At 52.1% G+C, this 26,466-nt stretch overlaps 8 protein-coding genes across 8 annotated transcripts; 3 read left to right on the forward strand and 5 right to left on the reverse strand.

The window, feature by feature from the left end:
* Positions 1–42: 42 nt before the first annotated feature.
* PpBr36_03484 (uncharacterized protein) lies at positions 43–3,101 on the forward strand (the record flags this gene model as incomplete). Its single annotated transcript, XM_029890656.1, has 7 exons — positions 43–329; positions 398–560; positions 718–813; positions 892–1,040; positions 1,110–1,421; positions 1,502–2,776; positions 2,908–3,101. 6 exons carry the CDS (start codon positions 43–45, stop codon positions 1,572–1,574), a joined length of 1,080 nt encoding a protein of 359 aa, XP_029753006.1. The 3' UTR covers positions 1,575–2,776; positions 2,908–3,101.
* PpBr36_03485 (uncharacterized protein) lies at positions 1,647–3,061 on the reverse strand (the record flags this gene model as incomplete). The annotated part of the gene is made up of 2 exons (XM_029890657.1): positions 1,647–2,826; positions 2,883–3,061. The coding sequence occupies 2 exons, from the start codon at positions 3,059–3,061 to the stop codon at positions 1,647–1,649; spliced, it is 1,359 nt and encodes a 452-aa protein (XP_029753005.1).
* A 1,369-nt stretch (positions 3,102–4,470) lies between the features above and the next one.
* Positions 4,471–5,759, reverse strand: PpBr36_03486 (uncharacterized protein; the record flags this gene model as incomplete). The annotated part of the gene is made up of 2 exons (XM_029890658.1): positions 4,471–5,453; positions 5,519–5,759. The coding sequence occupies 2 exons, from the start codon at positions 5,757–5,759 to the stop codon at positions 4,471–4,473; spliced, it is 1,224 nt and encodes a 407-aa protein (XP_029753004.1).
* A 1,774-nt stretch (positions 5,760–7,533) lies between these two features.
* Positions 7,534–9,480, forward strand: PpBr36_03487 (uncharacterized protein; the record flags this gene model as incomplete). Its single annotated transcript, XM_029890659.1, has 1 exon — positions 7,534–9,480. One exon carries the CDS (start codon positions 7,534–7,536, stop codon positions 9,478–9,480), a length of 1,947 nt encoding a protein of 648 aa, XP_029753003.1.
* Positions 9,481–10,143: 663 nt separating this feature from the next.
* PpBr36_03488 (uncharacterized protein) lies at positions 10,144–11,831 on the forward strand (the record flags this gene model as incomplete). The annotated part of the gene is made up of 2 exons (XM_029890660.1): positions 10,144–11,509; positions 11,623–11,831. 2 exons carry the CDS (start codon positions 10,144–10,146, stop codon positions 11,829–11,831), a joined length of 1,575 nt encoding a protein of 524 aa, XP_029753002.1.
* Positions 11,832–13,433: 1,602 nt separating this feature from the next.
* On the reverse strand, positions 13,434–15,262 carry PpBr36_03489 (uncharacterized protein; the record flags this gene model as incomplete). The annotated part of the gene is made up of 3 exons (XM_029890661.1): positions 13,434–13,540; positions 13,617–14,630; positions 14,704–15,262. 3 exons carry the CDS (start codon positions 15,260–15,262, stop codon positions 13,434–13,436), a joined length of 1,680 nt encoding a protein of 559 aa, XP_029753001.1.
* Positions 15,263–17,843: 2,581 nt separating this feature from the next.
* On the reverse strand, positions 17,844–22,530 carry PpBr36_03490 (uncharacterized protein; the record flags this gene model as incomplete). Its single annotated transcript, XM_029890662.1, has 3 exons — positions 17,844–17,922; positions 18,117–19,030; positions 21,220–22,530. 3 exons carry the CDS (start codon positions 22,528–22,530, stop codon positions 17,844–17,846), a joined length of 2,304 nt encoding a protein of 767 aa, XP_029753860.1.
* Positions 22,531–24,481: 1,951 nt separating this feature from the next.
* On the reverse strand, positions 24,482–25,552 carry PpBr36_03491 (uncharacterized protein; the record flags this gene model as incomplete). The annotated part of the gene is made up of 1 exon (XM_029890663.1): positions 24,482–25,552. One exon carries the CDS (start codon positions 25,550–25,552, stop codon positions 24,482–24,484), a length of 1,071 nt encoding a protein of 356 aa, XP_029753861.1.
* Between the last annotated feature and the right edge of the window lie 914 nt (positions 25,553–26,466).

Here is a 26,466-nt window from a genome sequence, read left to right on the forward strand (position 1 = left end):
CCCACCACCCTAATACCGACTCGAACGAATAACAGATCGAACATGAAGTGGTTATCTTTAGCGTTAGCGACCTACGTCGGGCTTGTCACAGCTCACGGTGATCATGCCATCCCACACGTGGTAGGAGGACGACAAATTCTTGCCGAGCTTCGGGCACGCGGTGTACTCGGCAGCCACGATCATCATGCACGAAATGTAGAGGCCGCCCCCGCAGCCTCTCACAACAGAAAAAAGCTCGCCAGCCGCCAGAATAACGCTCCTAATACCAGTGGTCAATGTGGTAAAGGCTTTGGATCATGCGCAGATGGATACTGCTGTTCTCCTGCCGGGTAATATCATGCCGACCCTGCCATGAACAAAACCCCGCAAGCGCATGTGACTAAAAGTTTTCTTACAGATGGTGCGGTCAGGGCCCGGCGTATTGCAATGCACCAGACTGCCAGATCAACTACGGCCCGGCCTGTGACGCCCTGAAGAAGCCCAGCGGCACTGATACAACCAGCATCGCAAGACCGCACGTCGGCAAGGTGGCGTATGGTGGTCTCGGTATCTACGACTGTGTCACCAAAGGTGATATCGCCATCACCTATGACGATGGTCCGTATAAGTACACTGGAGATCTTCTAGACACATTCAAGGCACGTCTCCTGTTAACCAAAAAGAAACATATGGATTGCACTGGGCTGAACCAATGCTGACTTTTTACTCGTATTACAGAAATACCAAATGGTTGCCACTTTTTTCGTTACGGGCACAAACAACGGCAAGGGCATGATCAACGACCGCAGCCTGCCCTGGGCTGGCTATATCCAGGTATGGCGCAAAGAGAGAAAAAAAAACGCAGATTATGGCGTTAGGCGAAATATCTAATTATCTGACAAATCATTGTAGCGCATGGTTGCCGAGGGCCACCAAGTCGCCAGCCATACCTGGTCTCATCAGAATGCCAGCGAGTTGACTAATAGCCAGTACAGACAGCAAATCAACTACAACGAGATTGCCATTGCTGACATCATTGGCTACTTTCCAACTTACATGAGGTAGGTACAATTGCTGGACTTGATTTCCGGGTTGATGAAGCTGATCTCAATCAAATAAATCACTGCTAGGCCTCCTTACTCCATCTGTGGAAGCATGTGCCAATCGCTCTTGAGCGACCTCGGATATCACGTCATCTACTTTGACCTGGATACAGAAGGCTACCTTCATGACACGCCTGAACAAGCTCAGATTGGTAAGGACATCTGGGACAAGGCTGTTGGGCCAGCCGACCCTGCCTCGACGAGTTTCCTCCACATCGAGCATGACCTGCAGCAACAGACCGTGTACAACTTGACAGAGTACTTCCTCAAGTCCATCAAGGCCAAAGGATTCAGGAGCGTGCCTGTCGGTGTGTGTCTTGGCGACCCCCCGGCCAACTGGTATCGCAAAGTCAGCAAGGATGTTCCCACCGTATGGCCGCCTGCAGGTGTCACTTTAGCAACCCCTTCCGGCTCCACAGCGACTTCGACCTCGTCCGCATCGGCTACTCCCGGCGGCGGCCTAGCAGTCAGCACCGATGCATCTTGCGGTAACGGAAAAACCTGCCAGGGATCAGTGTTTGGCAACTGCTGCAGCCAACACGGCTGGTGTGGCAGCTCCTCGGATTACTGTGGCGATGGATGCCAGTCTGCCTTCGGTACCTGTTCCAACGCTGTAAGCTCCAGCATGACCTCCGTGACTACATCTTCTAGCACATCCTCCAGCAGCTCGACCGCGTCTTCATCCGCTTCAAGTTCCTCTTCAGCATCCGCTTCCTCCACCACCGTCTCTGGCGCTTCTGCTTCCTCCAGCGGACTGAGTACCTCTACTTCTACCATCCTTCCCTTGGGCACCTCTTCCATGGACACCACTTCCTCTACCACATCGAGCATGTCTGCATCTGTCAGCTCGTCCACCACGGGAGACGGCACCACTTCTACCAGTGCCTCTTCCTCAGCCACCACATCTAGCACAGTTTTGTCTTCCAGCCCTACCACTTCTACTTCATCAAACGGTCCTACTTCTAGTAGCGACTCCGATTCCGCTAGCGTTTCGGCCGCTAGCACGTCTAGCACATCCTTGTCGTCCAGCTCTACAACCTCTTCTAGTTCAGAAAGCACTTCTGCCTTGACAAGCACTTCAGTTGTTGCCACCTCTAGCACTTCCAGTTCCACAAGCATTTCAGTTGCTACCAGCTCCAGCACTTCAGATGTTACCACTTCCAGCACTTCTTCGTCTTCTAGCACTCCTACACCTACAGACAGCTCGACGAGCACCTCATTGTCCTCCAGTGCAACAAGTTCATCATCTTCCCAGGCCAGTTCTTCATCGACCAGCACTCCTAGCACATCATCCTCGTCTACCGGATCTTCCAGCACCACCTTGTCCAACAATGCTGCCTTTGCTGCAACGAGCTCCTCTAGTGCCAGCCTTACCACGTCTTCTACCGGCTCAAGCCTGACGATCACCCAGGGAAATAGTGTGACGACCAGCAGCTCCGCTAGTGCTTCTACTTCGTCTTCTCCTTCTTCTTCCTCTAGCACCTCGTCTGGGGTTGGAACTACCAGGTCTAGTTCGTCTTCATCTTCGAGCACTACCAGGTCTAGTTCGTCTTCATCCTCGAGCACGTCCAGGTCTAGTTCCAGCTCGACCACCACCGCCCGGTCTTCGTCAACCACTAGTTCCAGGTCGTCTTCGACCACTAGTTCTAGCTCTAGCTCTAGGTCTTCTTCGACGACCAGCAGCAGGACAACCAGTAAGCAGGACTCCATCTTCCATGTTGACGGCTTCCCCAGCCCAGTCATCCTTCACATTCCCCATGTGAGGTATCGTCATCGTATTTTGCGGAACAACTTACTCACCTGTTTGCTCTCTTTCCTCGTACAGGCACCACCAGCAGAACGACGGCGGCGGCCCCAGCACCCACTGCTATCCGGGTCAGCACCAACGGAAGCTGCGGCAAGTCCTTGGGCATGACTTGTGAAGGATCCAAGTATTCTCCTTGCTGCAACAGCAACAACAAGTGCAGTTGGGATTGCATTTTGGGATGTCAAAAGGGTTACGGGCTATGTCTTTGGTAGGGAAAAGAATACCTCCCCGACCCCAAGTCCCATTTGGCCAAAAAAAAACTATGGTCTACAGAAGCAAACACCATAAAAAATGCTCTCTGTTATTGTTTTTCCCCCTATTAAACAAGAAGCCTACGGCTGACTTGCAGGTCGTGGTGAAGAAATGACTGAGTCTCCACAACTCGTAAGTTTGAATCATTTTCTGTTTTGTCAAGTGAATCTTTTTGTTTGCGTTGCGATTGGAAAGATAATAACACATGTTCAGTCCTTTCTTCGTTTCTCGATATTTCAAAGCTGTTGCGCAGCTATATGGAACAAGCTGTTTGGGAGGCTGCTTTACAATCAATGACGGGCATTCGTCCGATTTGTTTAATCAATGTTTTTTGCCAACGTATACCTATTTGTGGTGGTTTATCGTTTTTATTACTCCCCTCACAAGGATATGGGATTTCCTGGGGATATATTTTACTTTTCACATGTCATGTTGGATAGAATTCTTTAGCTATGTCAGCTTTTTTTTACCCTCGGGCATATAGCGCTTGGAGCTGCATACCTTGTATACGTCTTGAATGGGCAACTAGTTATTTTATATTATAATCACCCCGAACCAGTCCACCATTCTTGATAGCTATACCAGTGGCGTATTTTGGGGTCTATGTATGTATACTTAGTAGAGAGACAGAGAGAGAGAGAATGGTTTAGAGTCGGAGACATCCCAATGAACCATTGCAATCAAGAACAGGAGACTGTGGATGCGTTAACCCAACGTGGATGTCCCGATGTAGCTGCCGATCAAACTTGATCGATTCGTATTGATACTCTTATACAGACTCGGTACCCCAGAAATGCTGTCTAGGTACTAAATTAGTCAAGTTCTTCGTGATAGTCACGCCCCCTTTTACTACAAGAGCCGTCCATCACGTGTGAATTCAACAGCCAATACCAAAGTGACACAAACAATGCCCGATACCCTTCTTGATGAACCACACTAGATGAAACATCTGCATTATCCAGTGAAACTTTGACGGATTCAGGCACATGCCAGAGTCGTGACCTTATAGCTTTGCATCACATGCTAAAAATGCCCAGTTGATTGGGGCGTTTTCAATCCCTACAGAATAAAAATGATAGAAAGAGGCCTGATTTTGCTTTACTTCCTCCTCCACCATGCTCCGAGTATGCGCGAAAGACACGCGTCAATAAGCTCAATGATCATGAGCAAGATAGCAAGGAGCCAATGGCCCTCCCTGGCCATATCCATTGCAGCACCCGTCACTGCAATAATCGTCTCGACGGTGGTCTGCTCAGCGCCAAGCACACCCCTCTTCATTCGCCGGGTCAGTTTGCCTATCTCGGCGCCAGCCTGCGATGAAGCGCCCACCTAAGCCGTCTCTGCCGCTGCGACATGTTGTTGTACGCGCTGACTCAAAGCGGCATTGTGGCTGCTGCTGGCCCCATCGGATGCGGCTTTGGCACTCGCTAGAATCTTGACCTCTGTCGAGTCGAGGCAGGGCGAGGCTGCACTCTCACCCATCCCAGGGCTCGGGAGGGTGCCGTCAGGGAAGAAAGTCTTACGGGCACCGCGGTTAGGGCCTCTGCCGGTGGGGTCACTCATGACGACCGCTTCATCATCCTCGCTCCAGGGATGTAGACCGTGACCTTTTGCTCGCCATCCAGGGCTGGGTGGGAGGACCACTGGACTTGTCAGCCTCTCTTCCCCATCCTCTTCGACACCCTCAGCAATTGAGAGCAGGGAAACGGATACGTCGGAGTGACCCGAGCTTCTGGGAATCGTATCCAATCGCCGTGACGAGCGAGTAGTGACGGGGCCAGCGGCGGGTGATCCGCTCACAAACTCGCCGACGATATCATTGGTCCTACTTCTTGGCAGGCCGAGGACGGCAGACGGGGGCACGCCCTCTATCTCGGTCTCGTCTTCCTCCAAGTCCTCCTCGACCTTGTGGATGAGCTCGCTAATCTCGTCAAGGCGCGATGGGAACTTCTCCAGGGCCGGATCTGCCAATTCGTACGTGTCCGGCTCGTGGTCGAAACCGACCTGCGAAGTTTGGCGCGGGCTTGTGTGCGAGTAGACGCCGCTTCCGCTCGCAAGGCTCTGATCATCTGGCACAAGGCACTCGTGTGCAAATAATGGGATGCGGTCCTGTGGTGCGTCCCAGTCCTGGCTGTTTGACTTGCCTTTGGACCTCCTTACGAAGGGATCGACGTTGAGCCAGTCCGAAGATGCACCATGGCCAACGCCGTCGGACGATCTCTTAGGTGTAGCTGAAGACGGCGACTGCTGGGTGATGGTGGGTACTCGTGGGACATTGAGGGAGTTGTTGCGAAAGCCCTTATAATCGACAACTGTGTAGACCTTGTTAGTGGCATGTCTTGTACACCATTCCTCGTGGCTTAGAGAGATGACGCACCGGACTCCGACTTGTCATCTAGAAACCAATCTCCATGGGCCATTTTGAACTTGTAATGAATCTCTGCGCCTGGACTGGAGAGAAGTCGTTTCTTGAATAGATGCTTGCCATCTTCACCGACAGAGACCTCCATTTCCTCGAGTTGCCACGGAGGGTCTGAATATGTACCTGCTATGTACAGGGGTGGTTGAACACCGTCTTTGCTGAATGTAATGATAACAGGAACCTTGGCTGGTGTCATTGTGCCGAACAGCTTCAGAGTAAGGTCGGTAGCTTTGGGGGCCTTGGGAGATTTATTGTTGATGCAAAAGACAGGCCCAAGCTACAAAAGATGCAAGGGTTTTCTAGAAGCGGTCAATCGTGTGGAGAACAGACGGGAAAACAGAAAAGCAAGTCGTTGAATAACGTAAAGAAAACGAATTTTTAGGGATTTTGGGAGCAAGAGAGGCGGCACGAGTGACGTGTGAGGGGGAACACGTGTGATTCGCGACAATGCAGGCAGGTAGGCTGTCAATCAATCCAGTCTAGGATCAAGATCTAGAACTACCATTAGGTTGGACGCCTCTTCTTCTGGTGGTGTCAATTGAGGGGATTTAGATTCGATTTAGCGTGGGCTGGGGATCATCTGATATAGAGCTGCAGACGGAAACGGAAAGAGCGCATGGATGGCAGCCTAAAGGGACGATTCAGTTGGTTGGGCTCGATCCGTTAATAATGGGTTGGGCAAAGAGTGATAAAAAGCCGAAGGCGTCCTGCGTATAATTGACGAGTAGTTATATGAAGTCGGCAAGGTAAAGTATGGTAAAGTTGTCGGTACTGTAATATGTAGCTATGAGTACCTTCCATGATGAATGCTATTTTGGGCACAGACAAGGTACCTTAGGTAATGCAAACTTCTTGCTGTATCTTGTAACATGTCATTCAGTCGGCTGTCGTTTCGAGCTCGTCGTCAGCGGCCACAAGGTGATCTGGCCCACAAATTTCAAAGACATTCAATTCACTTCACCATGGGAAAGAACAAAGCGGTTTGACAATGGAAATGAATGGACACAGCCCCTAGACTAGACTACTGCTAGAACGTCAGGAAGGAACATGGGCTGTCACCGCATGTCGGCATTGACATCCACCGCCACCTTGAGCTACCCCTCAGCCCCCCCAAAAGCTTCGAGGCAACCATCGTCTGCTTTCTCATGGTGGTCTGATGTCATCCAACGCGTTTAGCCCGAGTCTGGCTTTTGTCGAATGAGACGTTGTGGATGCCCCTAACGCGCCGATAGCCTGGTCGATCCAGTTACGAATTGCATGACCTAAACAAGCAAGACAAAGTTGAAGTACGGAGTGATTACTGACAGTTACAGCACCTAACCCAACTGAGGTGAGGCAGCCAATCTCTAGCGTTTATGTCTTGGAGATCTGCTGTGCTTGTTCTAGTTGAGCATGTCGGCATTGCCTAGGTCAATTTTGAGGCTGCGAGTAATGAGTAGCAAGACAAAGTCATGCACTAGTTCAATTTGAACATGGGGAGGAGCCGAGATCGTCAATCACCAAAACGAATTCCGTTCCGCAGATAAAACGAACCAGCTCAACTGGAAAGAAACCTGAAAGCTCCTCCCAGAGCTCAGTCAAAGATGGAAATGCAGGGGGAATACCATAGTAGATGCAACACCGCCCCACTCACCCTCCAGTCCCCATGCGGGGATCCTTGAGCTACAGCGGGCCGCCATTGGAGCCCAATCCCGGAAAGGTCGTCGGCATCCACTTCCGGTGAAAACAATGGGGCCATGAGAAATAATTTTGCGAACGAGCTTTCGTGAGAAGCTTGCCACTGTAGTCTAGAAATTTAATGAATGCATCCCATCTAGGCGCAGCTTTACGCATCAAGCCTGCCCATCACACAACGAACGGTCGCCGACGCCTATAGAGTTTTTTTTTTTTTTTTTTTTGTTCGAGATTAATCGGTCTTTCCTCGATAGCAGGCTCAGCGGCAGCCGCGCCCCAGAGACACGGCTTCTGCCATGCTCAGATCTTCCCTGGGCTCCGTATGCCTGGCATGCCGCATATCAGGCAATGCCGGCGCGGCTCCCAGAGCTGCAGCCCACAGACCACACCTCTCTACCGCTATGCGAAGCTCTACAACACAACTGCAGTCTTTGCTTTCCTTCTCCACGAGTAATACGCGACAATCTACGCGCCGAGAGCGGGCGCCGTCCCGCATGGTCCTCTCCGACCGCGTCGGCCGCTCAACAGCTAGAGATGGTGACAAGAAGCCCAGACGGCGGGTTGATGGCCCGTTTGCTGGAATGAATCGCACAGTCGTCAACTTTGACCCCGAGACGAGGTCGAAACTGGCAAGAGACAACAACAGGAGTAGCAAGCACGGCAAGGAAGGAGGCAAGAAACTGGGCCGCGACGGCAAGGGCTTCAAGGCACTCAATATGCAGCGCAGCTTGGCCAACATTGGCTACGGACACAGGACAACCATCAAGGCCAAGATGCAGGAGGTCGATTCCTTCGATCAGTTCGATTTGCTTCCACAGGTCAAGGATGCTGTGCTCAACGAAGCCTTGAAGGGAATGGTCGATATCAAACCAACTCCCGTGCAGCGTCTGGCCATACCTGCTCTTCTGGGCCAGACCACGGGTGCTCGCGCACGCTGGAGGACAAAATCAAAGCCGACCGGCTCTAGTAGCGATGCCACTTCTCCTGATGCCCCTCCTCCGCCCCGTGAGGAGTTTTTGCTCGCTGCTGAGACAGGCTCTGGAAAGACGCTGGCCTACCTCATCCCGGCCTTTAACGCGCTCAAAGAAGCCGAGACTAGTGACCCCGACATAATTGCGTACAACCAGCGACGTGCTGAGGAACGAGCGCTGCTGGCCAAGAACCCTGGGTCCAAGATCAAGACCCGCCCGGAACCTCATCCCACCATGTCCCGGCCCCGCGTTGTGATTCTGGTGCCGACGGCCGAGCTCGTCGACCAGGTTGGCCGCGTCGCCAAATCTATATCACACGTCGCAAAGGCGCGCACGCGTATGATCTCGGCCAACATGTCAGCCACGGTGATAGAGAACGACGTTTTCTCCCCGGCAGGCATCGATATTCTCATTTCGACGCCGCATCTCCTCGCCTCCATTGCAGAGTCACACCCAAACATCCTTTCTCGTGTCTCGCATCTCGTGATCGATGAGGCAGACTCGCTGCTTGACCGCAGCTTCAGCGAAGTCACGACGCCAATTATCGATCGCGCCCTGCCGTCTGTCCGCCAACTCGTGCTCTGTTCCGCGACGATCCCACGGCGCCTGGACAACTACCTGGCCTCTCGCTTCCCCAATATGCGGCGAATCACCACACCTAACCTGCACGCCATCCCCCGTCGCGTTCAACTCGGCGTCATCGACGTAGCACGTGACCCGTACCGCGGCAACAAGAACATTGCATGTGCCGATGCCATTTGGTCCATAGGCAAGGAAGCTGGTCGTCACGAAGGTCCGGTCAAAGGCCAGGTCGAAGTCCGCCGCATTATGGTCTTTGTCAACGAGCGCGAAAAGACGCAAGAGGTGGCCGAGTATCTGAAGTCCAAGGGCATCGACGCCGTCGCGCTGCACCGTGACACCTCGGAGGAGCGCCAGTCCGAAATGCTTGCCTCTTTCACTTCGAACGAAAGCATGACCATTCCTACCCCTGAGGGCGGAGTCACCGGCAGCCCTCGGAGCAGCCGCACACTACCCAACACCAAGGTCATTGTGGCCACTGATTTGGCATCGAGGGGAATCGACACGCTGGCGGTGCGCCATGTCGTTCTCTACGATGTACCGCACACCACCATCGATTTTATTCACCGCCTCGGCCGCGCCGGTCGTATGGGCCGTCGCGGACGTGGTATTGTGCTTGTAGGTAACGATGACCGCAAGGACATTGTTGCGGAAGTGAAGGAGAGTATGTTCATGGGACAGGCTTTGGTCTAAAATGTATAAAATGTAAAAAAAGCTTCTTGGTTTTCTTTTCTTTTTCTTTTTTTTTTTTGTGGGCACTTGTTCACATTAATGTATCAACAGTTTAGAAAAGGAGGGTGGGGACACCAAGACCTGTAGACATATGTATCACTACTATATTTGTTTTAGAGAAGAATCAAATGATCACAAAGAAAGCCTGTTGTATGGTTTTATCCAGGTTGCGATACAATCACATGCATGCATGAAGAGCAGTAGTAGTAAAGGTTGCAGTTTGGTCGAAGCTTAAGGTAGATAGAACATGTGGGGTGGTGCCGCAAATCTGACTTTGTTTCTGCCGTGGGCGGTAAAAAAGGGGTCTCTGGTGATTGCAGACATGTCGGTGACGTCCTCTGATTAATTAATTGTGTTTACTTGCCCGCCACCGAGAAAAGTAAGGCAATTTGATTTGATCATAGCAAATTTGCCAGAAGCATCAACATTCCCCATCATCACAAATCAAAACAAGACGCGAATTCCAGAACCGCGAGCCACGCGCCGAGTTATCATCTTTTTGCAGGCATCTCTATCAATTCCAACCCTCCGAGCAAAAGCATCTCCGATCCCGATCTCCTCTTCCCTCCCTCACGATGTCTGTCCCGCCGCAGATAATCCAAGTTAAGCGCAAGAGAAACGACGATGGGCCAGTCACTTTCCTACGTTCGTGGCAACGTCAAAGTCCCTCCCGTGGTCGGGAAGCTCTACTGCATCGTACTGACGGCAGCGTTTGAAGGCATCGAACAAAGCACGAAGCGGCACCGCAGCGGCGCCTTTCTCTACCAGCGACGCGATCCCGAAGCCGCTCTAGGAGCAGCAGCAACAGCAGTGAATGGCGCCGTCGGCCAGCCGAGGGACCAGGTGTCGTCTCGCGCGCCGACCATCACGGCCACTAGACCTGGTGATGAGAACCTACCGCTAGATGCAGTCAAGCGGTCACACGCCACAGCCATCGGAGATGGTGCCGCAGGCAAGCCAACGACACCTCAAAAGACGCAACTGCGCCACGCCGGCGCCGGCGCCGGAAGTCCAGGTCGCGGTGTCGACCCGAGCCCGGGAGCCCTCCGCGCGGCGAGGGATGCCGCGCCGGGCGGTATGACGCAGGCGCTGCCCACGGTCCCGGCCAGCGTGGCCTCGAGGGTGATGATCGAGCCGCGCAGGTTTCACCTTTCCCGTAGGCACATGGCTGAGAGGCAGTCCTCGATGAATTCGCGGGTCACAAAATCCTCGGGTACGTCCAAGGGCCTGGGCCCCGCGACGTTTGTGGAGAGGAGCAGCAAGCGGAAGCGGACCGGTGAACCAAAGACACCACTCACAGCAACGCACCCAGCACAGAAGACACCACAAAAGATGCCCGTGGCAGACGGCCAAAAGGCGCTGGAGAGTGATGGTGCATCGGCAGAGGCCAAGACGGAGGAACGCAGGAAGCTGAAAATGCCGTCCAAGCGATCCGCCGTGTCTAGACCGTCCGGCCCTAGGCTGCCAGACTCTTTCGTGAACCGTTGGGACACGGACATGGATCAGCTTGCACGAGAGATGAACGATTATACTCTGGAGCTGATAGCAAGGGACCTGGAGAAGATCAAGGAGCGGGACGAGGCGGCGGCACCAATGTCGAACTCTGCGAGGCAGACACCAGTCAAGAACAACAGCAATGCACCCATGTCGACTGCATCCCCCTCGCCTAGGAGATTTAAGCCGCAGGCTCCTGCCAAACGCTATGCGGAGCGTCACCCAGAGGAGGCGGCCGCGGCGGCTGCTGCTGCCGCCGCCGCAGAGGCTGAAGCGCAAATGAGCATGGACGTGGACGACGCAAGTGACACTGAGGACGACGACGGGGACTACATAATCGACACATATGTCCGCGTCGCTGCCGACAGCATCACGACCGAGGCGACACCTGATCAAGTCGGTCTGCTGGTGTTAGATAATGAGCCTGATATTGACTATTTCTATGGCGAGGAGAGCGACAGCGAGGAGGAGTATGAGGATGACGAGGATGAGAACGGTATGTTTTTTTTTTCTGCCCGTTGTTTAGATGGATACATCATTTTGGAGCACTGTCCAATATGGGCATCAACACATATCAGAATATGAGGCTAAGCCTAAACATGCGAGCAGCGGAAAATTACTACACGGCAGACTATCCGGATGACGAGGTGGCTTCGGGTGACGAGTTCGATCGCGACGCGTACCTGTATCAAATGGGTATGTCTGAGTTCGACGGAGGTTCTGGATCGGACAGCGAAGACGACGACGAAGACGGCGGCGTGCCGGGCCGTTTCAAAATTACGATCGGCCGTCCACAGAATCTTCCTCAGCTTTACTAGGGCGGCCAAGACTCAACAAGCAAAAAGAAAAGCAACGCTCGCCCGTTTTCAGTTGTGTTTCATCGTTTCACTCCAGGGGGTTCATGGCGATGTTTCTCTTGACGGAGTGAGGGATAAAACATGTAGCCTTGCGTCATGTTCATACAGCTCCTTGGACCCCTGAATTCTATTCGGGTTCTCGGTTGTTCGGTTCTTCCTTGTCGATCCAACAGCGGCGCCTCGAAGGGCGCGATGTCGATTATTAGTGTGTACTATATAATAAATGCATAGCGAGGTTTTTGTATAGCATTTTTTTTTTTTTTTTTTTGTATGGAGATGGGTTACTGTAATTCAAAAAGATGATCACTGCACCGCAACAATCGACCAAGCAAACTAGCGCATTCTGTACGTTGTCGTTTGTTCCTCCCGGCATGGTACGAGATGGCAGGTTTGACGACACAGTGTCGATCCTTTGCATATCATCAAGGCCGAGATTCTCTGGTCAGCTTCTCCGCAAAAATCTGCTTGTGATTTTCCACGGAACCAAGTTCTTTTTGTTTCTCTTTTTTTTTTTTGATTGATTAATTGATTGATGGATGGATTGATTCTGATATTGCTTTTTCTTCCTTCTTTTACTTCTTAGGAGGGCATGGTTACGAGCTGGAAAGCATGCGCAAGCGCACTTGCTTCTTTCTGCACCCGCCCAGCCTATTATTGAAACATATTTTCTGCACTATCGCGCAAAGAGGAGGCACTAGGGGTCCATTCGGGGCCGTCCCAAGAAATACCGTCGTCATCAAGTTGTTGTAAAGAAGGAAAATCGCTTGTTCCGACAGTGCAAGAAATCAAGAAAACTGAAGAGAAAAAAAAACCCGACGGACGCCACCGGAGATCGACCCGCGAAAGAAAAAAAAAAAAAAAAAAAAAAAAAAAAAAAAAAAAACCCTTGAAACCCTCTTTAATCCTATTTCCTTTTCGACCACAACGTCCGAAGACACGCCCCCCTCCCTCTCGCGTAGTGAACAAACCTACTATAGTCCTGGGGGTGATTTCGCCACCCCCGAACATGGTATGATATGCATCTCAAGAGTATCTGCAGTGACGAAAATAAGAAGAAAAAAAAAGCCAAAAACACACAAGCAAGGTCAAGAAATATTGGCAGCCATGTTTTCCATTGGTTCTTTGACGGAATAAATAGAGATTGGTGGAAAACTACAGTAATAATGCTAGACGGGGGTTGACTAGGAATAAGAAAGACTACTACAAACAGACGAAAAAGAGATGAGGCAAAAAATGTGTCTTGTTTTCAAGAGAATGTTCCGTCCCCTCCCAGATACCAATTCGGACAGTTTTTTGTTTTTGTTTTTGGTCCAAGAATCAACCTCAATGCGCCGGACGCCGTAGATGGAAACAAAAAGAAACATGCTCGGTGTTCGTCTCTGGACGATTAGGGGAATAGATTGCACAAAGGTAGAAAAAAAGAAAAAAAAGAAGAAAAAGAGATATCGGGGGAGGTTGATTAAACAACATTGTAAGAAAAAAAAAAATCAACCCAGTGAGCCAAGACGCCGATGAGATGTAGACATGGAGAGAAAGTGGAAAGGAAAGAACACAAAAAGGTTCTTATAAACGAGGAACATAATCCCGCGGTTGCTCTCCGGCCGGCTGCGTGTGCTGCTCGTCCCAGGTGGGCAGCCCACGTTCTCTTCTCTGCTGGTCACGAATAGCCTCTGCATGACGAAATCTGTTAGCTTGTGTCTCGAACAAATCAAGAAATAAGGAATTTAGAAATGTCTTTGTACTCACTCAGATGCGCAGCCCACCTCTTATCCTCATCGCTCACGAACCAGTAATCCCTGTCGAGGACGATCTCGGGATACCTCTCGATCAGACCGGGCGGGGAGCGGCTCGTGTCCCGCTCGTGGATCCACTCGAGGAGGGGCTCGCCGTCGTCGCCGTACACGAGGCCGCCGCGCCCGTCCATGACGGGGATGACCTTGTTGGTGCGGTAGTACATGCTCGTGACGCCGGCCTGCTCGCGCTGCGCCGGCAGGTTCAGCGACCTCTCGGACTGCGTGACGTACATGTCCAGCCCGGGATTCTGCGGACCGATGGGGCCGATGGCCTTATTGAAGGCCGTCGTCACGTCCTTCCACGTCGTGCGCTTGTCGTGCTTCTTGCGAGCGTAGATAACAAAGTGCTCGTGCGCCATGGGGTACTTTTGGTTAGGGTGACCGCCGCCGCCGAGCTCCGACACGGCACCGTTCGATAATGACGATGATGACATGGTCGATGTCGCTGTCGTGGGCGACGCCTCGTCGGCGGAATACTCTCCGTTCCGTTCTTTCTTCCCCCGCTTGGCGCGCTTGCGTATCGTCGGCTGCTTGGTGACGAGACTGGGCGAGCAGCGGCGGGACGAGCGGGCGCTGGCGGCCTGGTAGACCTCGGGCGTCATGGCGAGGGCGAACCTGGTCGTGTTGAGCGGCGGCAGGCCTGGCGACGACAGGCTGGACCTCTCGGAGAAGCTCCTGACAGGTCTCGGCGGCGGCGGCGGAGCAGAAAACTGCGTGGGAGGCGTGGTTGCAAAGGTGGTGGAGAAGGACTGAGAGAGCGGTGAGTCTGCGCATAGCGACGGGGGTGTGGACGAAGCGAGCGACGCCGAGCTGTTGCGTCTGTCCCAGGCTGGCCAGTCGCGGGGTCTGAAGTCGCTGCTGCTGCTGCTAAAGCCATCATCGGGGATCTTGGCAAAGAGCTCATGGATTGACGGCAGAGTGCATTTACGCTGTTGGCGATATGGCGGCTGAACGTCTGCAGGGAAACCTGATATGCAAGTCAGAGACGTGAGACACACACATTTGAGAGCAGATGACGCGAAATGGCACATCTATCATACCCTTCAAGCTCGCTTCACCCAAGGAGTCTTGTTTTGTCGTGGGAGAGGGAAGCGCGCCGTTGGAAAGCAAAAACAGAGACTGAGCAGCAACGTCCCGTTCGACCGCATCACGGGATCCTTTCCTGACAGGTGCTGGCGAAAGCGTGATGACCTTGAAGATGGAGTTGTCGGACAGAGTTGCATGCTGGTGAACCGGGGTGGAGATCTCGGCAGACGATGAGCGGCTTGATGTTCGCGAGGTTGAAGAAGATAGAGCCTCTTCCGTCTGAACCCTCTTCGACTCTGCGTCTTCCTCGTCGACCTCTTCAGCTTTTCGTTTCCTGTTGACAGAGTCCGTCGGGGAGGACGCCGGGTCACTGGACCGCGCCGACGCGGCCATCTCTTCGGCATCTCTCTTGGTCCTGGTGGCAAGCGATGAGACCACTGGGCAGGTGACATATCGTTTTATCCATGGGTAAACTTCGACCTCCTTGCGGCATGGGAGCGACTTGGAGCCCTCCTCATCCGGAAATCCCGTGGCCACCGGGACGTCATCGTCCTGAACCGAGTGGTAAGGCATGATGGGAATTAGGCGAGGTGTTGGCGAGATGGGTGGGCGTAGTGACTTGTGCACAACAGGCAGCAAAAGGCAGACAATTGCCTTTGTTCGACTGTGGTGGAGAAGACACTGAAGAAGAGAGTGAATAGAAAAAAAAGGGGGGGATGTCGAAACAGAGCCAAGATAAATGCGTGGCAATGGGACTCTCTTATTTGACTTGTTGGAGTTTCGGCAGACAAGGGTGGAGTTGGGGTGGATTGATGAAAGTGAGAAGAGAAAAGAAGAAGGGATCACAGAAGGAAAAATATGCGATGAGGGTTCATTTTCTGTATTGCTTCTTTGGTGCTCTCTTCTTCAGCATAAGCATCCGGGGAAGCGAGGGGTACACTGTATGTACCTCATGTATGATATGCACCGCACCGCACCGCAAAATCAGCCATGATGGCTTTTGCTTTTTGCTTCTCCTTTGCCGTAGCGGGGGCATATATCGTCAAAGGAAATCAATCGAGACAATTATTCGACCTTGCGTCCAATGGGCAGAAAACGCCATGAGCTAGTCTTACACCCCTCACCCCCGGGGAGGCGTGCTATTTTCCATCCTCTTCTCTCTTGCCTTTTTGTTCAAGGCTCCTGTTTGATAGGTCAAGCTTTGACAAACCGGCCAACCAAGATGGTCTGCAGGATCAAAAAGCAACCCGTGTTGATCTGGGCAATCTCACTCGAGACCAATCAATCACTACCCACACACCCTCGTCCCTCCTCCCACACCTGTCAGGTCAGTCTGGCCAGTGAAGCCCCCCGGACGCTGCAAAAGACAGCTCCCAAACATTGCAAGCATACGGAGCTGGCCCCGGTTCGAGGGGCAGCTTGTGACTGCAACACAGAAAGAGGTTACTCGACTGACAGGCATGCCGCCTCTTGGCTCACGCTGAGGCTTGCCGTAGTGGCGCACACGGCTAGACTCGGCAGCCTCGTCTGTGGCCCCGAACCCGCTAACGGAGCATAGCGTCGAGGAGCTTTGTGTCGAACATTTGAACTTTTTTTTTTTTTTTTTTTTTTTTTTTTCATTTGTCTCTCCCCACCCGCAGCCAATGGCCTCGTTTGAAAATTGGTAAATTCTTTCGAATAGTCCCCCAAATGGCATGGCCTGTGGAGCCTTGCCCGTCGCTAGTACGATCGCGGGATAACAGTTCGACCAGTCTTCCTCTGCTAGCCCAAACCTACATCCTCTAGCTCGCACGCTTGCATCGGCAGAAGAACCTCTTGTCTCTTTTTTTTAGCAGCTTAGTGAGCAGGGTTAACAATTGCTGCCAGGCGCAACAGCAGATGCAGGAGCTGCCAATTTTGACTTTGGACGGCGGCACGCCCAATTGCGTCTTGAGAGGAGTCCAGTGGCCGTTGCCACGACAGGTTCAACGTCCGTACGTGCCGTTGATCGGTGCCGAGCTATTAAGCTAGCTTACCTAGCGGGAATTTGACCTCATGCCCATGTGTATCCATGTACTGGGTTGAGGCAAAATCATGGGAAAATATGGAAAACCCCATCGATATGCTCTTTTGCATGTCGATCGGGGACTTTACAAGGTGCCAAGGCTCCCCTCTCGCGTGCTTGTTTTCTTGGCCCTGTGTGAACACGAACGGTTCATCGGAACTGATGTTTCCAAGTCAGGCGCGCGCTTGGCTCTGCTTGTTCGCTTGTCTAACTGCTTGCCTGCCTGGCAACGTCGGACGAACCCTAAACTCCCAAGGCTCGTAAGTAGTTACTTCTCATGGGAATATGTATCACGGCAAAGACGACCCGGTCTTCATAGAAATGAAACCCCAGTCTCACTAGGCCGGCAGTAATGACACTTTGCTTTTTGACTCTCGAATAGTCTCAAGTCAAAAGTCTGTGAAGAGCAAATCAAAACAAAACAAAACAAAGGGAAACAAAACAACCCAACCCAACCCAAAATGCTGACATGTCTAGTAGCGATCCCAGGAGGACGTCCTAATTTGGTAGAGTGGGGATGTGAGTATTAAACTTTTGTACATCTCACTCGAGATGCCGATAATGACTACATTAAGGCACGCCACGAGACGGCTTCTAATTCCTGGCCACGATCAATCTAATAGCCATGTCATCATGTGCCAGGCAGCGGGGGAGAAGCTTTTGAAAGAAAAATTTCCCGACCGAAGCTCGAATGATCTGCACCTTGTGGCTGCACATAGAAAGGTGCAGTATTGGACAGAGCCATGTTCATTCGTCAAGGTGGAGATCGGGTGATCCTGGTCAAAGTGAAAGAGGCGTACTGCTGCGTTTCTGCAAGGGATAACTCAGCAGCCCAAAATGCCAAGAGTGTCGCGGGACATGTGCAACTGAGAGTAGGGACAGACTCGAGAAATCAAAAAGCTGCTCCTCAGTGGCCACGAGATCAAAAAAAAGAAGAAAAAAAAAGGACAAACCCGAGATTGGGCCGCAGGGTTTTGCTCAAGGCAAGTCCTGCTGAGGCCGAAAGTGGTGCCAAGAGAGTTTATTCTCTCCTTGCAGCAGCCGAATGTCTCACACTCGCGGTTTATGCCGTAGTGCAAGAAGACGGAGACAAAACGAGATAGTAAAGTACTACAAACGAGTCGTGCGCTTGTCCGCGTCAACATTGCTTTGGTTGATCCCTCCAAAGGATTCATCTCCAGAGAATTTCCTAAACAATGGTTAGCAAAAAACAATGGAATGGTCTCAAAGGATGCACCCAGAGGTTTTGGTCAGGTGATGTTGACTCAGGACAAGGCGTTACTGAAAAAAGGGATACTGAAAAAAAAAGGGGAGGCTGGGCAAGGGGCAGGGTTCGTCAAGAAAAAGAAGGTCTCAGGGGGTAAAGGGGCAATGACAGCTCACCATCCGCGTTCGCACCCTCCGGGAAGGAAGCTGCAATCACTATTCAGCTCACAATCCCATCCGCCTCCAACGCCAGTCCCGTCCCTCCAGGCAACTGGCCCTGCCGCGGGCGACACGGAAGGCTGATCTACAGCAACAGGGGCAGCCTGGTGCCGCCTTCGATAGACGCTAAGGCCGCAGGTGTAAGCGTGGAAATCATCGACAGTGATGTCGGCGGGCATATGTCCCGTCAGGACCCTCCCTAGCGCGATCACGACTGCCGCATGAGTGCACAGGACGACCGAACGAACACCTTCTGCGTCGCAGCGCTTGATTATCTCAAGCACGGCGAGAGCTACCCTATCGTGGAGCTGCTCTATCGACTCTCCACGGCTGGTCGGAGTTAAGGCAGGCGAATAACCTTGGTCTAGTATACCAGGAAATAAGGTTGACAGCTCTTCGACCGGTGCTGGAGCTGGGTGGTCAAAGTGCGCGGTGCCAAACCACTCGCCCAATCCAGGTTCAGCGCGGATCTTGATTAGTGGTAGCGCCTTGGCATCAGAGGAGCTTCCTGATGATGATGCTGGCGTTGTTAATGATGATGATGATGAATTTAGGGCTGCGTCAACTCGATCGACTGCAGACTTTAGGTCGTTGGCGTTGTCCTTACCACCAACAGTAACCTGCCCTTCCTGGTTCCCCTCTTCGAGCTTACTCCTGACGAACGGCTCTATGGTCTGCAGACAGCGGTAGAACGGACTCGAGTAGACCCTCTCGATCGGGGGTCGCACGTGGTGCAACAGATGACGGCCCAGCTCCTTTGCCTGGTCGACGCCGTACGCCGTCAGGGCAGGGTCGACAGCAATACCAGTAGGCGACGGGATATTTGCAAAATACTCTCCTGTTGACGGGTCTACAGACCAACTCGATCGGAACTAAAGATGGGGGCGAAAGCCGAAAGGGGGGTGTGGGGGAGGGCGTTCGAGTTAGGAAAGCCTGGCTTTTGAATCTTGACGAACCGCGAGAGAGAGAGAGAAAAAAAAAACCAACTGACAAATCCAGACACACAGGCAGGCTGACAGTTGAGGAGCTACCACAGGCTGACAAACTCGATCATATTTCCCCGTCGGTACCAAGGGGGGCTCCTGCTGCCTTGGGCTCCTCAGCGCTCTCAACTGCCTGCCTTGTGGCACAACGTAACCGACTAGTGCACTTGCACTGCGTGGGCGGGGGTGGCTTGAGGGATTGGGGGGTATTTTTCTTTCTTTCTTTCTCTCTCTCTCTCTTTCTCTCTCTGGCTGGGCTAGGAACTGTCTTTTGGTTTGCAAAGTCGAGGTAAGGTACGTACCCCGTGGCGGACCACGTATATGGTGTCCAACGCCATCTCCAGCAAGGCTCAAAGTATCTCTGCCGGCTCGTGGAGCTTCCGGATGACGGCGCCAGAACCGTTGAGAAAAGGGAGCGGACACGCGCCTGTCGCCTCGCCTCGACGAACTCTGTTTATCGCAACACCTTCCTGATTGAGAAAGGCTTCAGATGGCTTGAATGGGCAAAACTTGTCGCCTTGAAAAATCTGGCCGGCCGACTATGATGGTATCTGTGTTTTTTGGACGTATGAATTATGGGGTTTTGTCGCGAGTATGTTTGCTCGTCTGGGCAATCAACGAGTTCGGTGGATTTTCAGTGATTTTCATGCCATGTGTGGGGATGTCGTCCTAGAGCTGCTTTCTGGCGTTTTGCCTCGCAGGGGTGGGTTGAAGTGGGGGACATGGGGCATGCATAGGTACGGGTTAGGGTTGAGGTGTACTGCAACTTGATCAGCCCAGCCTATCTTAGCTTGCAGTAGTGTTTGCACACGTTACCCTATCTAACGTACGTAAAGGTTTCCCACTTTTTGCTTGCCTGCCTCACCTTACTCACCTGCCCTATTCTGTGCAAAGTTCCCCTAGGAAATATGTATGCCGTACATGAAGGTAACGTTCCAGGCACTCGCCGAGGTAATACCTTAATTCACCCACTATCTTGTGCGACTAAAGCAACTAACCAAGGCACATCAGGAACTCTGTACATTTATAACCTTCAGGGCTGCGTATCTAGTCTAGGTACGGCTCATTAGCCTCTCAACAAAACAAGGCCTCAGTTGCAACAGTCAGGGCACATCTTTAATACACTACGATTCCTACGAATCAGGATATGCAGATACCAAAGGTGTACGTCAGGAAATCATGGAGCTACCCGCACTAGACTCGTTACAAAGTATTGTGGTCGTTGTTTCATCTTTGCCGTAGTGATAGTGCTTTCCGGCAGTACAGTGACTTCATGCTAAAAAAGGTTTGCCAAGTAAACTCCAAGATCATGCATATCATTCTGTCTCATCTCCTCTCGATTTTCCGATCGATTAAGTATTTGACCAGCTATATCGTAGGCAAAAACAACGACGACGACGAAATTGCCATGTGTTATGCATGCAAAAAGCACGACTTAAAAAGTGTATCTCACCGTCTGTTGGCAGATCTACATGCAAATGACGAACCTTATTTACGATAAGGCGCAACGTGTGCCGCAAACTCTGTTGTTATAAAGATCTTTTCCTATTCACAACTACATCGTGACTTCATCACCTTCAATAGCGGTGTAGAAGTAGAAACTTACACGGGTGGCTTTTCGGAGGTTTTTTTTTCATGGCTGGTCGCCAGGGGGAAAATCGGCAACTCTAAAATGGGTCTATTCTATATTCTGTTGAGAAAGAATTATCATACATGCAGAAAAATAAGATTTGTTTTCTTTTTTTCATATGTATGTTGCTGGCATCTTGCTGCCTCCGGATTGTTTTGCTTTCTGCTTAGTGCCCAACAAGCTTCCGTTCCAGAGGCCCCATACGGTGAATAAGAGGTTGATAAGAGTAATTGAAAAGAGGCAGAAGGTGAGTATTGTTGAGAAGATTTTAAAGGCGGGCGAGCCTAATATCTTTCCAAGTTGTATGGCGGCATTGGTATATGTTCCCTGCATGAATTGCAATTGTGGCGGGTCAGTCTGGAAGTATCTCAGTGATGGAAAAAAAAAAAAAAAAAAAAAAAAAAAAAAAAAAAAAAAAAAAAAAAAAAAAGGAGCAGAATGTACTCACCCATGGAAACACCAAGGCCCACACGGCCAGCGTGTACGTCTCCTTCTCCTCGCCATGGCCCAGGAGCCACCTCCGCTTCCTCATCCCCCAGGCCTCGATCTGGCTCTGTAGCACGCTCAAGATGGCAAACGCCCACCAGAAAGTGGCGTGGCCCCAGCTGAAAAACCCGATAAACATGCTGCTGTACCCCAGCATCCTGATGGAGTTCTCCGTGACCAGCTCGCCGGCGATCTGCGCGGCGATGGCGGGCGCGTTGTTGACCAGCGCGCGGCCGAGCACCTGCATGGCGAAGCTGGCCTGGCCCCAAGGCCCCGCCAGTATCATGTCCTGGTAGACCTTGTTCCGCTCCGGCATGGAGCCGTCGAGCAGGCGGACGAGGTAGATGGCGGTAAAGGCCATGATGAGCGGCAGGGCCATGGCGAGCGACAGGTACGAGACAAAGATGATCGGGGTCTGCGCGTGCGCGGGCTGTCCGGTGCCCGACGAGACGACGCCGCCGCCGGCCGCCAGCGTGATGGCGGCGATCATGGGCAGCTGCGTGGCGGGCGAGAGCTTCGCGACCCCGGGGGACGGGGAGTGCTGGATGCGGGCAAAGGCGTACGGGATGAAGAGCGTCGAGCCTACGGCCAGGCTCACGTTGAACCACCAGAGCCCGGCCGTGACCGAAGCCCACCTGGGACCGCCGCTGGGGTTCACGAGCGAAAGCATCTGGTTGACCGAGGTGAAGGCGATGGATGCGCTGGATATGCATGCGAGCTCGCCCGGGTTGCTTACGAGCAGCTTGCCGACATGCCGCGGGAACATGAACACGCGGAGGGCGTAGAGGAGGATGAAGGTAATGAGGCAGATGATGGTCAGGGCCCAGAATATGTACGCGACGATGTCGAGGCCATCGAAGCGCTCCTCAAACTGGAAAAGAACCACCGAGGTGATGCCCGCTCCCTGTGGCACTAAGAACCACTGCGAAGTAAAGTTTTGGATAGCACTACGAAGTCGTGATAGGTTCGGTGAATGTGTTTCGGGTCCGGCTCCAGGTGCGAGGTTCTGACTTCCGGGTCCCGCCGCGGAGCTACGGTGAGAGGACCTCCCTACGGCGCCTGCTGCCGCCACCGGCTGCCTTTCCGATGATCTCCTCCATCTCGGCTGGTCGTCATCTTCCTCCTCGTTAGTGGACGAGTCCTCATAGCTACTTCTCGAGCGAGAATCCAAGTCAACATGAAGATGGATCGGCGGCGATGGAGGCTGATGCTCTGCGGGAGCAGGAGCTAGCCGGACATTCGGGGGACGTGGCGGAGCGCGGCGCTCAGCCATGACCTTGACAGCCGGTCAATAAAATCGGACTATTTGAGGAAGAGATAATTTTTTTTTCTCGGTCTGATTTTCATACAGAAACCGCAGCTCTTTTTCTTAGAAAATGAAAATTGTTTGAAAGTTCCGGTTGCAGAGGGCTGAAGTGCTGTGGAATGTTATGCTATTCCGATAAAGCACAACAGTTTAAATATTGAGCTGATGTGCTGGGAAAGCTGATAAAAAAATAAAAAGATTTGAGATCAAAAGACAACAATACAAGAGAAACAGATCCGAACCAGTGGGCGGCAATATGAGTCGTCATCAGATGAAGAGCAAGGGAAGTTCCCGCGGAGACAGGTCTACTTTTTTTTGTCCAAGCTTGCCGTTACAGCCTCCTCCGCTTGGCTGCCCCAGCTTGGCCCCAGCTCGGGGATCCGTCTAATGCTTGAGTGATAGTGCGGGAGCTGCCAACGGACGGTGAAGATTCTTTTTGCCTTGTTGTTGTTGTTGTTGTTGTGTTGGGTGTCTCGGAATATTCAGTCACTTCGCCTATGCTTGGGCATCGTATGGTTGAAAGTAGTCTTTGGGTGATCAAACGAAAACAGTGGGTGGTTGTAGGTTGGAATTGATTTGCTGACGGCTTACACATGAGATTATACTCGGTTGTCGCGCTTTTTCTATTTGGCCTAGTGTTAAATTCCACAGAGGCAACAAAGCGCATGGATGTATGTTTATGTTTCTCCGGCCATTAAGCATTTTTTTGGGTTTCGCATAGAAAGATGCCTGGCCGTTTGACTTTTAATCTAGACTTGGATTTAGTATCACGCGTCAGCCGCCAGGGGTACATGTTTTCGTTGCACCACGTCGCCATTCATTTGTTTCTTTAGTATTGCTCCGCGGCATTACTACTGTCCCATGCTGGGGGTACCGTGAAAATCGAGTATTATAGCGGAANNAAAAAGAAATAAAGCAAATAAAAATGTTTCCTCTTTGTAAGAATGTTTTTCATCTCCGCCGGGGCGGGTGCTACCTGTTTCGTAGCATCGATGGTGGTAAAAGGATTGAAATTGAGCCCCCAAGTTTTGTGCTTTGCTGCTCCAAACCCATGTTTTGGTTTCGTAATAAAACGTCACTTTTACGAAACTAAACTATATAACCGTTGGCACTCAACGTCGAAAAAGTCCCTGACCTGTCCATTTTCATTGGGTCGGCACAGCTTTTCCGGAACGAGCCCCTCTATCGCCACAAGGTATCTCCGCGGATCTTCCCGCAAAACCGCGTTCTCACAGTGCCTACGCCCAGGACCTGCACCCCAGATATTCTCCAACCAGTGAAAAATACCACCACAGCCTCGGGGCAAGCTCCAAATTGCTGCCGTTGATATTCGACTCCCCATGCCCAAAGGTTTATTTACCGGGTATCAGTATGAACCACGTTCTGCGTGGCAATATATTCCCAAACCCCCTCCACGTGCAATCCTCGCATGCTGCGGAGAGCTTCGTTCCCTTTTTTTTCCTTCTTTTTTTGAGCAAGTGATCTTATATGTCCGTGCATCAAACGGGATGAAAACACATTATTTATTCGACATCTCCGCCGTGTCTACTCGGGGTTCGTCCCAATAGGAAACAAACAATCGCCCAAGACACTACTGACTCACACACACACACACACACACAAAAAAAAAAAAAACAAAGAAATCCGCCTTGTCACCTTCCGTTATTCCATGTCGCAATCATGCTAAACGGCTTAGCAACCCAGCATGTCCAATCAATCAGAATCTCACCCGCGTTATACTTTCCCGAATTATGTGCATGTCAACAACAAGAAGCACAAGTTGCAGCTCCATCATCTCCACGGGGTAAGCGGCAGTCAGGCGCCGCGGCAAAGTCCCCCCTAATTGACTGTCACAACCAACTGCAACCCAAAACAAAGCTGTCGCGTGAAAAATATATCACTCGCGGTGTCAACCGAGTCAATCAGCCTCGTCGTAGTAGTCCGAGTCCTCCGAATCGTATAAATCCGACTCGGTAAAGAAGTCGTCGTCATCATCCTCCTCACTAGCGCCGTCAAAGTCCTCATCAGGATGTGGGAGGTCGTCATCGGAGATCACAAAAGGATCACTATCGGTTTCGCCAGGACGGTCTGCAGGTTGCTTTGTGTTCATGTTGGGTCTTTTGACCTGGGGAAGTGGTTTTCGCCTGGCGCCACCGATGGGTCTCAAGGCAAGTTTGAGCTTGGTGTTCTTCCCACCGTGATCCGGGAGGGGGGCCTTGGCTGCCGGAAGAGGCTTGCTGTTGGTTTTGCTGATCTTTTCCGCGGTCCTCGTCTTCCTGGCTGCTTTTTTCGAAACCCCAACGCCGGCGGGCGCCGGACTCGAACCTGACCGTCCCGATCCCCTGCCGTCACCCCTCCTCCGTGCGAGCTTCTTCTCTTTCCTGGCGACAGCAGCATGGCTCTTGAGCGATCCGGGCCGCCCGGCCCAGCCGTCAGCGACCTCGGCGATCCTCGCCCAGACCTTGGCCCTGGCCTCCTCCCTCGGCACGCCGCGGCCGAGCATGGCGTCGTAGTCGGTGTGCAGGTGCCGGATGTGCGCCGTGACGGCCAGCCTGACCTTCTTGTCCATGTCCATGGTGCCGGCCCTGCCGACGCGCCTGGACCGCTTGACTAGCGCGTGCCTCGCGACCGTCTCGACGGCGTCGGTCGGCGCCTTGGGGAACATCCGCCGCAGCTCTTGCTCAAACGCGCGCAGGCCCGCGTCGTCGCGCCTCTGCACGTTGGTCGCCCGCGCCGTCCGCGTCTGCCGCTCCGACTCGACCACCTCGCCGTAGATGTCGGCGGGGACCCGGATGCCCAAGGTCTTGACGCGCTTGGTATTGAGGGATTCGACCACGACGTAGACGGTCTTGTTGGCCGCCTGCGTGTTTTTGCGGCAGTTCTTGGTGATGTAGACGTTGCCCTTGGAGACGAAGCGGTACCCTGGCGGCATGGGTGTGCTGGGGGTCACCATGGGCTCGTTTGTTGCGTTTGTTTTTAATGCTGGCATTTTGACTCGGCTCCCTGGGTTTTGATTTTTGGTGGTTCTGACTGTCAAGACAAGTGGAAAAATTTCCTCTTTGCTGGTTTATTCGAATCTAGGTCCAGCCGCCAACAACCTCATCAAAAGGCGTGTCGGGCCCGAGATTCCATTGTCCTTATAAGTCACATATTCATCAAAGATAAAAAAAATAAATAAAAAAAGACCTCTATACTTTCATGCTTGAGGCTGTAATTTTTCTTTCATCGCTAAAAGCAAAACTGCCTGTACGCAAGCGGCAGGCCAGCGTTTGTTTGCAGTCTGAATATTTTGGCTGCTTCTTTGTTGAGTCGTGTCGAATTGAGAGCTCACATTGCACCTTGCAGTGGAGGAAAACGCCGAGCTTTGACGAATCAAGTCAGTTTCTTTTTTTTTTTCTTTTTTTTTCCCTCTTTGGGCCGCGTTTGGCGTACACCGCTGACGCTGCGCCACGTGCGCCGCCGAGGTTGGAGGACAGGGTCGGCCCCTCCCTAGGGAATTTGGTGAAAGGCGGCAGGCACCGTTGGCACGTTGGTGGTTTGGCTTCAGTCTTAGTTTTCGAAGCTGCACATTATCCTAGGAGCAATAAGGTTTGTCAAAAATTTAAAAATAGAAGCTCCAACAGCTTTTCCGTCAACTGCATAGCCGGAATAAATTCTCCTTTCATTAAGGTGGTTCCATTTCTTATTCGTGCACCACCAGTTCTTCTAAATCCTTTTTGCGTCCTTCAAGCCATCCATAGGTATCTGTTGCAGGCTATATTTACCGAAGTCACTGACACTAGTCATTGACGGGAGCTTTCGTCCTTTGGCGGTGTAATGCAAGAGTTATAAGCCCGGGAGGGAGTACCCCCGGATTCGATCAATTGCGCCTACAGTAGGTTCGAATCCTGGGGAAAAAAACCT

This window comes from Pyricularia pennisetigena, chromosome 3 (assembly GCF_004337985.1).
Source record: "Pyricularia pennisetigena strain Br36 chromosome 3, whole genome shotgun sequence".
Lineage (NCBI taxonomy): Eukaryota > Fungi > Ascomycota > Sordariomycetes > Magnaporthales > Pyriculariaceae > Pyricularia > Pyricularia pennisetigena.